Below are 14,654 nucleotides of genomic sequence, written 5' to 3'. Positions count from 1 at the left end.
AAAGGATCATACATTTTATTTATTCCATAAAAATGTTTATTTTTTCCCAGTGAAATCTTGCCCAGTAATACTTTATTTTGTATTCAGAGTTTTACAAAATATATCCTTCTTTCTTCAGAAGGAATTTAATTTGGCAGTATAACATATTGACATTAATAACAAAAGAAGATAATTATAGCAGAAGGCTTTTTTTTTAAACGTTCTGAAATACTATATTTTTGTTATTCTACTCCCACACCTTACTGTGCTTGTTTTTAGCTTAGATTAGAGAGCTTATCTGGATAATTAATCATTTTCCTCTTTCTTAGCTACTTATTTTGCTATTTGTAATTCTTACAAAACATACGGAAACTGTAATAATCTAATATATAAGTATACTAGCAACGGAAGGTTTTCAAAGTAAGGCATGAGGTGCATTTAAAGAAATGATGTATCATGGAAGGAACATGAGGAAGCAGGGTAGAAGTAGAGTTTACATGGACTTCTATTGCCACCAGTTATAACCTTGCCAAATTAGCCTGTCTATAAAATGAGGATCATTATCTTATCAGGTCAAACCATGTGAAATTGCTGGTTTGGAGGTCAAAACCAGTCAGATTCTGGCCACTGCATATAGTTAAGCCTATTTAATTTCCCTGTCTCATAGGATTATTGGAGTAAAGATAAATTGAGATCATAGAGATATAAAGCTTGCTAAGAGACGTCTGGTACACCATGGGAATAGAATGTGGTGTTTCTACTTAACAATGATAGAGACAACTATGCGGTCAAGTCAAGTTAGTATTAATCGGTATTTGATGTTTCAATGGAGAAAAAAATTGCCAAGTGCAAGTTAACTATTCAGCTAGCAAGTATATTTCGCCTCATAACATTACTGCAATTTGAGTGTAGGACATAGATTCATCCCTCAAATTTAGCCCCATCTTCTCAGAGTGAGGAGTTTTAACCAGCATGGAATTTCACCTATACCAGAAATGTAATTTAATTGGAAATTACTTTCTTTCATATATGCATAATTCAAGATGCAGATGGAAACGCAAATGATTATGGAATTTCTGTAATGAAAGTTCTTCCATTTCAATTTTTTAATGGTTGTTTCACAAGAGCTAGTTCCTATTTCTGAGCAATGTTTTTCTTTTGAAACATCAAAGGAGAGTGTTCTGTCATACGATATTTTCACTCTTTGTCAAGCCAATATTTTTTAAATAATCAAAGTAGATGTGTTTTATACTTGATAGATAGCTAAGGGGTTTGGAAGTTTCACCAGCAGTTTGACCTAAGGAACACCTTTTTAAGTGAGAGAAATATATTTTCTATAGTTTGTTTGATTTATCATTGGTCCTGGAACCATAAAATGACAACTATCCCTGACTTGAAAGTTATCAACTGTATGGAGTTACATGATAGGCCATTTTCTTTACCATTCTGCTCTCTCCCCAATAGCTGTGATGGCATTTCTTTTTGACCTGAAGGCCCTTGTGGACATGATGTCCATTGGCACTCTTCTGGCCTACTCTCTGGTTGCAGCATGTGTTCTCATCCTCAGGTGAGTGTCCTCATTGGTCCCGAATGCTGCGTGTCACATGGAGCCCGGGGAATAAAGAAAATTAGGACTCACCATCCTTGCTTTCGAGGAGCTAGTGGTATCACGAGGCAAGAGGTCATGGGCAGAAAAACATCACTATCAAGTATAATAAACATACTTAGTCCTTAGCAAAGAATTAATGTTTATTTTTAAGAGAGATGAAGAGAGCACCAGTGGGGGTGGGCAGAAAGAGAGGGAGATACAGAATCCAAAGCAGGCCTCAGGCCGCAAGCTGTCAGCACAGAGCCCGACACGGGGCTCAAACCCACAAACCGCGAGATCATGACCTAAGCCAAAGTCAGATGCTTAACCGACTGAGCCACCCAGGCGCCCCGGTCCTTATTTAGCAAAGAATTAAATACAGTTGATAATTAGCAGTAAGTTGGCCCAATCTATATGAACCGCAAGTTCTTATAATGTATAAAAACACTTAAAAATATTCTATCTTTTGTCCCAGTATTTCAGCTGCTAAGATTTTATAATAAAGATTTTAATCAAAGAGGCACACACAGATATATATAGATATAGAGAAAGATATCTATATAGATATATAAAGGATGTTTATGAAAAAAGCAATTTGCAAAAGTGAAAAAAATTGAACTGACCTGCATATCAATAGCAGAACGGTGAAACAAATGAGGGTACCCTTTTTCTTCTACGAAAGAGGTAAACGCTTTTTCTTCTACAGCAAATAATATGATAATTATATGGATAAATGTATCTGATTCAGCAAAGCTGTATTAACATCTGAATTTATTTAAATAATACCATAGATTTACATGAAGAAATCATTTTCATGATTTCACGTTAATGCATCTTTTATGATCTCTTTAATTCATATCATATATATGCATTTCTGTTTGGCTGAAATTGCCTCAAAACCCTGGGTGGTTTTGATTCTCTTCTGTGTATTTTGTGAGTTTTTTCCCTCAGTGAGCATATTTCTTCTTTAGATTGAGGTCAAATGTTACTTTTACATTTAAGGAAAGGCTGCTCAGAGGGAAGGAGACCACACTGAGGAGACAGGGCAGATCCTAGGAGGTGAAGTAGGCTGGTATCCTGACGCAGGCTGGAGAGGAAGGGGATAAATTGATCAAGAGACTTGGCATACATGGGGTTGGGAAGCATGGCGGGTGGAGCTCATCTGGATTAAACTGGAGGACTGGGAGAGGAAGGTTGAGGAAGATGAGGCCAGAGAGGCAGATGGCCAGCGGCAGTTGAATGCCAACCTGAAGACTGGATGTCCCTCTGCAGCTGACGCTTAAGCAGAGTTTCTGTGCTGTTTTCTTGAAACGCATTTCCTTTGGACCCAGATATTTTCAGGATAATCCTCCTCTAGTCACAGTCGCCTCCCTTGGAAAACGTAACTCTCTTCCGCATCTACTGTGTCACTTTGTAATGAAACGGCTGTCAGAGTAAATTCAGAGTTGCTGCAGATGTTTTATGCTCTGGGGCGGAGTCATGAAACGTGTCAGTTTACTGCACAAGCTGGGACCCTGCAAGGGGTCTCACTTAGAGTTTATGGTGTTCGTTTCATTTGGGCCAAGTGTCAGTTGGAGAATGAAGACACGGACGTTTATTTGGCAACAGGTACCAGCCCGGCTTGTCTTACGAGCAGCCCAAATGCTGTCCTGAAAAAGAAGTGCTGGGATCATGTGCCAGCGCTGCCTCGAAAAGCGAGTCCCAAGTCACCATGCTGCAGGGGCAGGGTTTCAGCCTGCGGATTCTCTTCAGCCCCTCGGCTCTGCCTACGCAACAGTCATCTTCTCTCGTGAGCTTTCTGGTGGGGTTCCTCGGTAAGTCCGCTATGCCGCGCACAGAGCACAGGCCCCCAGGGGTGTGTAGCTGGAGCGGGTATGTGGACGCGGACAAAAGGCCATACCTTGCCTTAGACTAAGTTTGCCGCTGCCCTGAGCCCTGAAGTTTCTGCCCAATGGGTCACTGGTAGTTGAGAGCATGTATTAATGGGATAGATTTATCATGTAATTGAAGAAGAAAGGAAGACATTCCCTAGGGTGTGAGTGGCAGCTGTACAAAGCTGGTACATCTCAGTGGCCGTCCGGGGGCTCCCAGGAACACCTGCCAGTAACACACTGGGACGCAGTAAAGAGAGTCTTGTTTGCTCACCTGCAGTTATGTCATGGGTGATATTTTCAGCAACATTTACCAAGCACTGGCAACGTGCCAAGAGCTCTGCTGGGCACCTGGGACAGCAGGAAGAATGGTCCCTGCTCTCGGGGGGGCTGAAAGGAACAGGATTATTGGTGGCAAGCTGAGGGAAGTACAGACTTCTCCAGAGCACAGCGGAGGGACGTGATGGTCAGAGATAGGGTGGGCGGGTGGTGACATCACCTTCTGAAATAGGGGGAAAAGACACAGATCATGTATTATTTGTTTGCATTAACAGTCACTGTTTATAACCATGGACAGTGGACAGACCTGCCATCTCCCATTTGAGAACAGAGAAATCTCCAGCCCAGACGGCATCCCATCAACCCATGTGATACAGTCAGAGGATGTCATGAAGGGGGACCCAGAGGACGCATGGGGAGGGGGAGCAAGATGGTAGTCCCAGGAGGGGGGCAGGAGACCGTCAGGAGGAAGCGAGTGGAGGTTAAGTCAGTGGGATCAGCCATGTCTTCCCCAAATGGAAATGAAGAGTCTTAGTATTTGGCAAAGTAGATCCGGAAAGAACTTGATATCTTATCAAAATAGACGGCTTGAGCTGAGGGAATGAGTGATGTGCGCGTGCTGACTTTGTTTTCCGTACATGTCACCTGTACAGCATTTCTGGTTCTGGGTCTGAGCATCCTGACCACTTACGGGGTCCACGCTATTGCCCGGCTGGAGGCGTGGAGTCTCGCTCTCCTTGTGCTCTTCCTCGTTCTCTGCATCGTTGTCGTGCTCACCATTTGGAGGCAGCCCCAGAATCAGCAAAAAGTAGCCTTCATGGTACGAATTGTGAACATTAGAGATCCTAAATATTTCGCACATTTTCTCTTATGGGTTAGTTTTATAAGTTTAAAAAAAGTCACTTCTGATGAAGTTAACCAGGGAACTAGAGTGTCACGATTCTTTGAAATGATACTTTTTGTCATAAGTATTCTCTCTACGTGGCTTTTCAAAACCCTGAATATGCTCCTATCACATTATTATGTATAATAGTAAACAGATTTCTTGTCAAGTAATCTATGGGATCAAGGAATAAAGAAATTTTATTTTAGAGATTCAGTACTCTCTCAAGAAGATTATTCCCACTAAAAGCCCTTCTGCTATAATTGTCCTGTTGGATTTGAACTAAGAGCAGGTTTGGGCTTGAAGAGAGCTTCCTGGAAGGATCCCTCTGAGATGCCAAATGTATCCAGACTTCCAGAGGCGTGCCTGCTGATATCTGAACTAAACCAGTAAACCCTAAACTAAACCAAACCCTAAAACCCATTGCATCTTGGTGATGATGTAGATGTTAGCAGGCTGGATAAATCCCTGTTGCTCTGGGCTGCACGTAAATAGTGTAAAATGGGACGTTGCCTTTAGTATACTCTACAGGAATGATTTTTCTCCAGGTTGTTCTTGTTGTAAGAATATAAGCTTACTGACACAGTGTGAAAGTACATATGTCAAGTTAGTGTTGACACAGTTTGGGGAATGTGCTTTCCAAATCTGAGTATAGTTAAGAAGATATTTTTCCCCCTTAGGTTCCATTCTTACCATTCTTGCCAGCCTTCAGCATCCTGGTGAACATTTACTTGATGGTCCAATTGAGTGCAGACACGTGGATCCGATTTAGCATTTGGATGGCACTTGGTAGGTCTTTTAATGTTTTAGCTTTCTGAACCTTGGCTCTGTTTCTCCAGTTTTCATGCTCTGTAATTAGACAAATTCATCCCCTCCCCCTTCCTGGAAATAAAGGGTTTTGTTTTGTTTTGTTTTGTTTTCAGTTTCTTCCTTTCCCAATTTTAGATTATCAGCATGCTTACTTTTCCAAATATTTTCAGATACCTTTTTTTTTAAATTTTTTTTAATGTTTATTTTTATTTTTGGGAGAGACAGAGACAGAATGCGAGTGGGTTAGGGGCAGAGAGAGAGGGAGACACAGAATCCGAAGCAGGCTCCAGGCTCTGAGCTGTAAGCACAGAGCCCGATGTGGGGCTCGAACTTATGAGCTGTGAGATCATGACCTGAGCCGAAGTCGGACACTCAACCGAATGAGCCACCCAGGCGCCCCCCTTTTTTTTTAAATTACATTTCCCAGTAACCCTGTAGCATCTGTAAATTCTGCTTTCTCCAATTAATGGGTGAGAAAAAAAAGAAGCCCCAAAAAGTCCAGGGATCAAATTTGTGAATGGCAGTGTGAGACTTTGATTCCAAAGCCCGTTCTTGTCAGTGTATACCAGTAGACTTCTGAAGATATTTGGGGTTTTGTTTTGTTTTGTTTTTTAATTTTTTAAAATGTTTATTTATTTTTGAGAGAGAGCGTGAGTGAGAGGGGGCAGAGAGAAGACATAGAACTCAAAGCAGGCTCCAGGCTTCACGCTGTCAGCACAGAGCCTGAGGCGGGGCTTGAACCAACAAACCGTGAGATCATGACCTGAGCTAAAGTCGGAGGCTTAACCGACCGAGCCACCCAGGTGCCCCTGAAGACATTTTGAGTGAGCTGATGGCAAGAAATAACTGTTATCTAAAGTTCTTACTGTTTGAACCTTGGGATTTAGCATTAAATGACGTCAGTATGCTTATTTATATCTATACTGTACTGTTTTTCATTATGATTTCTTTCCTGTGTGAAAAATTGAGTTATAAAATAAAAGTTTGCATTTGTTGTAACTAAAGCCCTGAACACTTGTCTTAAAAATGTGAGGAGAGGGGCGCCTGGATGGCTCAATCAGTCGACCGACCGACTCCTGCTCAGGTCGTGATCTCACAGTTGGCGAGTTCGAGCCCCACATCTGGCTGGGTGCATTCAGCACAGAGCCCTCTTCAGATCCTCTGTCTCCCTCCCTCTCTCTGCTCCTCCCCTGCTCCCGCTGTCTCTGTCAAACACAGATAAACATTTTTAAAGAAAATGTGAGGAGAAATGTCTGTAAGGTGAAGTAGAGAGAAACAAGAGCTAAATCTGCATTGTTTGGGTTGCCTGAGCGGTTGAAGAGTGTGTTTTTTGTCAGTCTTCCCATTGGCTTAGCAAGAATGAACCTGATTCACTCTTGTGTATGTAATTGTTTGCTTTGGCTAGAAATTAACTTCATTTTAGTTTCAAGCCACCAACCCACTTGAGTTGATGGGAGATCTGACCTCTGTCAGTTTTGCTCATCTCCCCACACCCACACTAGGGCTTTGCCCATACTTTGGGGACCTCACACTGTGCCAGGGAACGGGGGTGCTGGTGCCTCGGGTCACAGGTTATCCATTCACACAGGTTACACCAGGTTGTCCTCTCTTCCTATCACTGTGGCCACTTCTGGTAGGTGCTTCTGTTGCTTCAGGGCCAGGATCCTGACAGGAATCCCCTGCCGGTCAGCCCCACCCTCAGGGATGTAGCCACACAGCCATTCCTTTGGGGTCCTGTGCACATGCTGCCAGGGAGCGGAGCCCAAAACCCCCAGGGCACAGGACTCTAGAACTCTCTCCCCTCCTTTGAGCCCAGAAGAATCTCTTTGAAATCAGGCAGAGAACTTCAGCTTGCTTCCTACCTTTCCATGAGCCCTTGCTTCTTTCCTCAAACATAGTCCGCTCTAGTTTAATGTACTTGATCTTAGTTAAGAGCATCGACTATGGAGCCAGACTCTCTGTGTTTGAATCTACATCTGCCATTTATTCACTGTGTGGCCGAGGCCAAGCTACCTCTCTGCTTTTGTGCCTGTTTCTTTGTAAAATGGTGATCATAAAAAAAATAAATAAATAAATAAAATAAAAAATAAAATGGTGATCATAGTACCTTTATGTGAGGACAGGGAGGGCTGGGTCTTTAAACCGTTGAGGTATGAGAGGAAGTAGAATCATTCCTCAACATACCTGCCAAAATGCTAATTGGTAGCCTGCTTCCTGTTATTTTAGATGGGAAGATTATTTTTTTTTAATTTTTTATTTTTTAACGTTTAGTTATTTTTGAGACAGAGAGAGACAGAGCATGAACGGGGGAGGGGCAGAGAGAGAGGGAGACACAGAATCGGAAGCAGGCTCCAGGCTCTGAGCCATCAGCCCAGAGCCCGATGCGGGACTCGAACTCACAGACCGCGAGATCGACCTGAGCTGAAGTCGGATGCTTAACCGACTGAGCCACCCAGGCGCCCCTAGATGGGAAGATTATAATGCGTTTCACATCAACCCCAAACTCTCAACCAATGTTTAAATATATAACTCAAAGCAAAATGCCTACATGTAAGTAATAAACTATCTAGTGGGGATACTTAAAACCTTTGCTTCTAATTCCCAGCCAGCATAGCTGTTAATAACTAGTTGCTTTGTACATGATTGGCCTCTCCTGGTGACAGTAACATGTTTACACATGCCCCCTTTGTTTACATAGGGCATGCTTTCCAAAATATCTCACTGTGAGTCTGACACCCCACCACTTGTGTTTGGGATGTCATTTGAGATCTTACCCCCCCCCCCCATATCCTTTTGTTTAGAGTGTAGTATTGAGTTTTGAGAAAATCAGTGTATTTTTTTGACCTAGATGTCTGAAAACACTTATTGAGAGAAACATAAGTTCTATAAAGATTGGGTGTTAACAATGGAGAAACACATTGTGCTGAGAAAGCATCCATCAGGGACCTTCTGCAGGGGAATCCTCTTGCCTTGTGTTCTAAAATAGACCAGAAAGAGAAGGCAGAAAACTCTATTAGGTTCTATATTAAATTTCCCATGTTCAAACTGTCATTTTCTGATATACTTAAAACATTGATTTTTTTTTTCTTTTCCCTCCAAAAGGTTTCCTGATCTACTTCGCTTATGGCATTAGACACAGCCTGGAGGGTAATCCAAGAGATGAAGAAGATGAAGAAGAGACGTACTCAGACAACATTCATGCAACAACAGAAGAAAAATCTGCCATTCAAGCCAATGACGATCACCAAAGAAACCTGAGTCTGCCTTTCATATTCCACGAAAAGACGAGCGAATGCTAACGCTTACAGGAGCTGAGTTGGGCCACAGTCTTAACATACCTATCCTCCGTGGAGTAAACCGTGACAGGGTGTCAGCATCGCGCTAGGTTGCTGTGGGTTTGCTGTAAACATAGTTCACCCTAACTTATGCTTACCTGAACAGCACCTCCTCAGATGGTGAATTATGTACCTGGGGAGACCTCCCAAGCCCTCTCCTCAGTGGCGAATATCCCCCAAATAGCAGGAGCGTGTGTGTGTGTGTGTGTGTGTGTGCGTGTGTGTGTGTGTTGGGGTATATGAATGTGGAAAGTTGGTTGTGTTTTACTACTACCACATTACGTTTTTCCGGTGTTGTCATTAATTGGTGGCTTATAGCACATGCGGAAATGGAGGCAATCACTGAATAGAAGTGTTTTGTATGTGCCTGGTGCGTTTGGGGAAATACCTGTTGCTTTTCCTTATTAGGTGTCATTAATGTCAATTAGAACATGCTAAAAATGCACTTACCCATCTTGGTGTCTGTCATTGGTCAGGAGCAAGAGGAGGGGATAAGAAATGAGCCTTTTCTATAACTTATAAATGCCAGCAGTGGGTTTAGTAGAGATTTTTATTCTATGAAGGATGGCACTTTGCCCAAACTTCAGCCGCCACGGGGATTTGTACCTGCGATATACCACATGGGGCAAAAGTGGTGTTCCGTGTCACCCAATGGGGCCTCTTTCAACCGCTGTCTTTTTTAAGAGATGTGCTCTTTACATATGAAGACTTCACCTCCTGTGAGTGCTGTATATCCCTCAGTCCAGTCAGGGATTTGAGAGCAGTATGTGTGATCTACATGGGGCCCTTTATGCTAGAAAGTGAAGCTGGTCCCCGTGGCTGGAAAGCTTGTGTGAGTGGCAGTGACGAGGGTGTATTTGAAAATCAGAGTTAGACATAAGCTTGGAAAAGTAGACACTAAGCATCCTTGTCTTTAAAGTCACTTAAAATAAGCCAGTAGAATCTTCTAGGTCACACAGTTGGTAGAACGATTCATACTTTTTTCTATTACTTAATAACTAATCACAGTTCAGTTTTTTTAAACGTCCTCAGGTACAGATTTCACTCCTTTGTTTCTATTATTTTGTCTTGTCCTAGACATGAGGGGCTACAGTAGCAAATTACATCTTTATTACGTGCCAAAGAGGAGAACTGAAGGGACACGAGAAGAAAAAATTGCCCTGTTTTGAGTTTAAAGTGCCTATTCAGATATTAAATTGCATTTGACCGAGTTTGAGGGGTTTGGATCTAATTTGCCTTTGTTGTTTCTTTTGGAAACATTGAAGGATGTTTTTCTTCCCCCAATCCCATAAATTGTTTGGCACTTTTTATCTCATTTATTTTTAATTGACCACACTAAATCTATTAATAAAAACTCTAGTAACCCAACAGTGTTTGGGGAATAAAATATTTTAGTTAAATACATGATTTTTAAAACTTCCAACTGAAAAAATGTAACCTAATTAAATTAAAGCTATATAAACACAGTAATGTTTATATAAGTAAATGATTTGTTTTTACATGTAAGGTTCTCTAATTACTATATTTTACTGGATAGCGTTCTCTAGCAGTGGACTGTTTATCTGCAATGTGCTTTGCTTCTAATGAATTGTTTTTCTTACAAATAATTACATGGTTTACTAGATGAGGCTAGAGGCTAAAAACTTATATGGGTTACATTCCCAGGATAACTGTTATCAAGCACACCAGTTGACCAGCTTAATCGAAAGGCAAGGAAAACATTTGTTTTCTGACAGCACTTCCAAGAAATTAGTTATTTCAATGATGCCATTAAAAAGCAAGTTGTGATTGTTTTGTTGAACCAAGAGTTTATTGTGAGTAAATATCAGGTAAACAGGTAGAAAGCCTGGGTTTCTGGCTGCTATTGTTGAAGCATCCCTGACCTAGAACTCAGTCCTGACATTCCACAGTTTCCAGGCTGCACAGGGTAAAATCTGAAGCCCAGAATTCTCTTTTAAGCATGTTTTTCTAGAGAGGAAGAGTTGGATATGCAAGGGGTAAAATATTTCTGTAAGGACTTTAGGTATGATCACAAGTCCTTGCTGTTAGAGTAATACACTGAGAACACCCTTTTATTCTATAATCAATCTAGAATAGGCCCTTAACACAGGGAACATAAGGAATTTCCTACATAAATATTTAGGTCTTTTACTGTAACAAAAGAAATTTATTTAGAATGTGATAGGCAGCTAAAACTATTATGCCCACTGTGTTCAATTAGGAGAAGAATTTAGTTAAAAATTATTTTTCCACATTAAAACACTTTGCAAACACAAGTATCTATGAAAAGATACTTCGTTGGTGACTGTGCTTTTTTTCTGTGAAGACTCAAATATGTATGAGTCATATCCCTGTATGAGTGTGTGTATATATATATGTATATGTCTGTGTATTTCAAATAGTGTATAAGTCGGTTGGGTTTATGATGGGCTTTGGAAACAATACCATTATATGGATTTAAAAACCCAATTGATGTGGAGAAAAAATAATGTTTTATATTGATAGGTATGCTTATACAAAATTTTTAGGTTTTAAACTATTTTGCAATATACAGCAATTTTATATGTATGATATTTTCTATAGATTCTTTAAGAAAGATATATTTATAATGTAATATGGAATCACTAAACTCTATTATAACAGGTGCTTTATAATCTGAAATGGAGTAGGGGTAGGAGCTATTAGGGTATTTCTGTTTACTTGTTTCTGTGGCCCCTTTTCTGACATCTCTGTCTTGCTCTGTGTTTATTAGTAAAAGCCCGTACTACTGGCTCTTTTACCAGCCTCCCGTATCTACATCTGAATTCATAACCTTAAGAACAAAATATTGCTTTTACTTTCTTAGGATTACCAAAATGTTTTGTATAGATTTGACTAGTAGTCAGTCACACTTATATAAACTCCTCTCCAGGAATGAAAAAATACATACCACACAATCTCTTAATTGTGACTGAGTAAAAACAGTTTAAATTACTTTTCTTTCCTACACTAGGAAATATGCTGTCTTAACATTTTCAGTGAGAAACTTATAATAGCACCATTATTTTAAGCTCTTGAGAAAAGGGAAAAGATGACTTATGAATAACCATATAAAGGCAATATGCCTACCCTCTATTTAAAAAGGTAGCTATACAAATCCAAGTTTAAAACCTATGTATGAGAAAACTTATGTTAGAACTTTTGATCAATACCGAGATACAGATTATTGCTTACCCACATTTTCCCCAGAGATAAACATCAAGAAAACTTCTTAACACCAAAAACATCATCTGGGATATATACATTAGAGGAAAAACTAACCTTGATATATGTAAAACTTTACTGTTACCATCCATAGTTAATAGAAAATATCTGTTTGAGAATTATTTTCCTTTAAAATCCAAAAGCCTGTCTTTCAATTTTATGAATAAAGGATTTTTTTAACTTTTTTTTTTAATTTTAGAAACTAGCCAGCATATTTGCTAAGTCTTGGTAGTTGTTAACCATATTTTGAATCAGAGTCTGTATTTACTGAGTTATTTTCTAAATTAATGGGAATGCTTAGCAGGGGGAATAAGGAGGTTTATTGCCCTGCAATACTGATAATGCCGGAGGAGTATATTACTCTTTTTTCTTTGTAAATCAGGGCATATTCTGAGATGACAAACCACGTGATAACATGCCAAGATTCCAACTCTGCCTCGTGATGTGGCTGCCTGATTTCCTCCTGATGCCCTTCAAGCAACTCCTACTTAACACCCAAACTACACTTTGCACAGCATTTTAAAGGATTGGGTTTAGAGTGTATATCACAGCGTATTAAAATTCACATGATTAGTGTGAATGGGGGGGGAGGGGAGAGGGGATTAACTTTTTTTTTTTTTTTTTTGCTAGTGCCAAAATACTGCCTTCTCTGTACATTTTCTACTTACAGTCTCTGACATGTCCTAAAATATCAAGGGGAAGAAAGAAAGTACCAAAGTTCAAGTAGTAAATAATGCCAGCACAGGTCATTTTTCAGTCATGTAGATTTGCAGATAAGGTTGCTTAGCTTTGTTGTTTAGCTGAGATTTTTTTTTTCTCTTTGTATAATTATATTTAAACATTTTTAAATGGATTTCTGGTTTCTGGATTTTGAGAGGCCTGCTCTGTTTTTGTGGTTGTTGGTTTTTGTAACATTCATTATTGTTTATATGTACACAGTTTAGTCTCACTGATTTCAGATGTGTCTTGTGATGGCTCGACTCTCGTGACAGCCTTGTTGAGAGTAGTACTTAGCTTTTCTTCACCCTGGCTGAAGCCGCTGCCATTATCTGGCCCTAAAGACCCTTTGCTGACCACTGGTGCCCCATGGGGATCATGAACAGGAGTCTGGGCTGGATCTAGAGTCAGGCAGCCCGTAGAGCATAAGCACCTAGACCTAGCCTTGTTGGGTGGGGTCTTGGGATGATAGGGTGGGATACGAAGTGAAAGCCTTCACATGGAAGTAAGGAGTGTGGGGTCCAAATATCCCATCAACACATCACGTAAATGATAGGGACTAAGGAAGGTCTGTGACTCACAGGAAGGATGGCTGCTTCCTGGAACTGGTCCCATGGGGTCGGGCCCACTACAGTCCCCGTACGGCACCGACAGCCTTGAGGTGGAAAGTGCACGGGCCCAGGCTCAGCTGGTACTTCCAACAGGGTGGGTTTCACTGGCCCAGGCCCGGGTAGGGGGTCTTTCGTCTTTGGTGTCCACTAGGCTGCCCCATTGCTTTATTGCTCTATTTTGTTGTCATTGTACTTAACAGAAACTGTTGAGAGGGCCCAAAACCCTACAGAAATTCTATGTCTGTAAAAAACCAACAGATTCACAGGACTTGTCTGATCTGAATGTAAAGACTTTCTGTTGAGTAGGTAATTTCAAATTTAAATGTTTTAAATGATAATCAGAGTTCCTTTTTACTTATAACATTAGATTATGTTTTAGAAGTGTAATAAATAAAAACTATTGCTGCTTTACCACTGTAAAATATGCTTTCTAATGTGACCATGTACTTTTTAAATAAATTGTAATATGACTTATGATAATATAATATGCATATGTATCACACACCCAAAAAGCATACATGTCACACACTTATGTAATGTAACCTTTTTTTTTTTAATTTGGGAACTTTTAAAACTCAGAAATATGGTGCAATCTAAATTGAAATGATTTTATTGTCAAGAATACTCACCTGGCAGCTTGAGGACTACCCAGTCCTGTAAGATAAAAGACATGTTTTCACAAAGCCTCAGTCCTCATGGCACGTTCTAAAAAATAGCACTGGGTCCTAAAGCATGCCATCCCAGGACCAAAGAGCTGAGATCTTACCACTTCAACTGCCGGTCTTTTCATTGCTTTTATCCGTAAGAAACTCTTTTCTCAATGTTCTCCTCAGCAAATCATAGCCTTTAATAATTGGCAATCAGTTATGTACAACTAACAAATTTTTTACGGTATAGTAAAGCATTCTTACCAACTTCAACCCTCTGGAAGAAAGGATTCAAAGAGCGTTCTGGACAGGGCTCAAAGTTATTTAAAATTGCAAATCTCTTGAATTAATTAATTTTGAAATGTCTTTGTGTATATACTTAATTCCCACTGATTTTACTAAATTGGAGGGAACGCCTTATTGAAGTAAGAAAACGGTAGTTATCACTTTAGCCAGCATGGAAAACCAAGCTGAAACAGCAAAGTATTTGCCAAGTAGATGCCTAAAACCTAATTTATCTAATTGTTGGCTATTAGGATTGTTACTAGGTTTTGATGACCCACATCTGCCCTGGTACCATATGGTCACATGCAGGCAGTAATCCGCCAGGAACTGTGTCTGGGCTGTGGGTCCAGCCAGGAACCCTTGGCGATAAGAATACCATCTCCTTTGTGTTCTTTAAAGAAGGCCA

The 14,654-nt window shown here is 40.4% G+C and overlaps 1 protein-coding gene across 8 annotated transcripts in view; it reads left to right on the top strand.

Annotated features, from left to right (window-relative positions):
- The window catches only part of SLC7A2 (solute carrier family 7 member 2), a 76,383-nt gene extending 62,645 nt beyond the window's left edge, over window positions 1–13,738 (top strand). For all 8 annotated transcript variants that reach the window (XM_030312219.1, XM_030312216.1, XM_030312215.1 and 5 more), the window contains 5 exons: window positions 1,444–1,546; window positions 3,176–3,381; window positions 4,371–4,537; window positions 5,281–5,389; window positions 8,513–13,738. In XM_030312219.1, coding sequence (XP_030168079.1) covers window positions 1,444–1,546; window positions 3,176–3,381; window positions 4,371–4,537; window positions 5,281–5,389; window positions 8,513–8,709 — 782 coding nt within the window. In that variant the 3' untranslated portion in view covers window positions 8,710–13,738. The remainder of the gene's footprint in view (window positions 1–1,443; window positions 1,547–3,175; window positions 3,382–4,370; window positions 4,538–5,280; window positions 5,390–8,512) is intronic.
- The last annotated feature ends 916 nt before the right edge of the window (window positions 13,739–14,654 follow it).

This window comes from Lynx canadensis, chromosome B1 (assembly GCF_007474595.2).
Source record: "Lynx canadensis isolate LIC74 chromosome B1, mLynCan4.pri.v2, whole genome shotgun sequence".
Classification (NCBI taxonomy): Eukaryota; Metazoa; Chordata; class Mammalia; order Carnivora; family Felidae; genus Lynx; species Lynx canadensis.
Note: the sequence above shows the minus strand (reverse complement) of the source record. Positions and strands in the feature narration are given on the sequence as shown.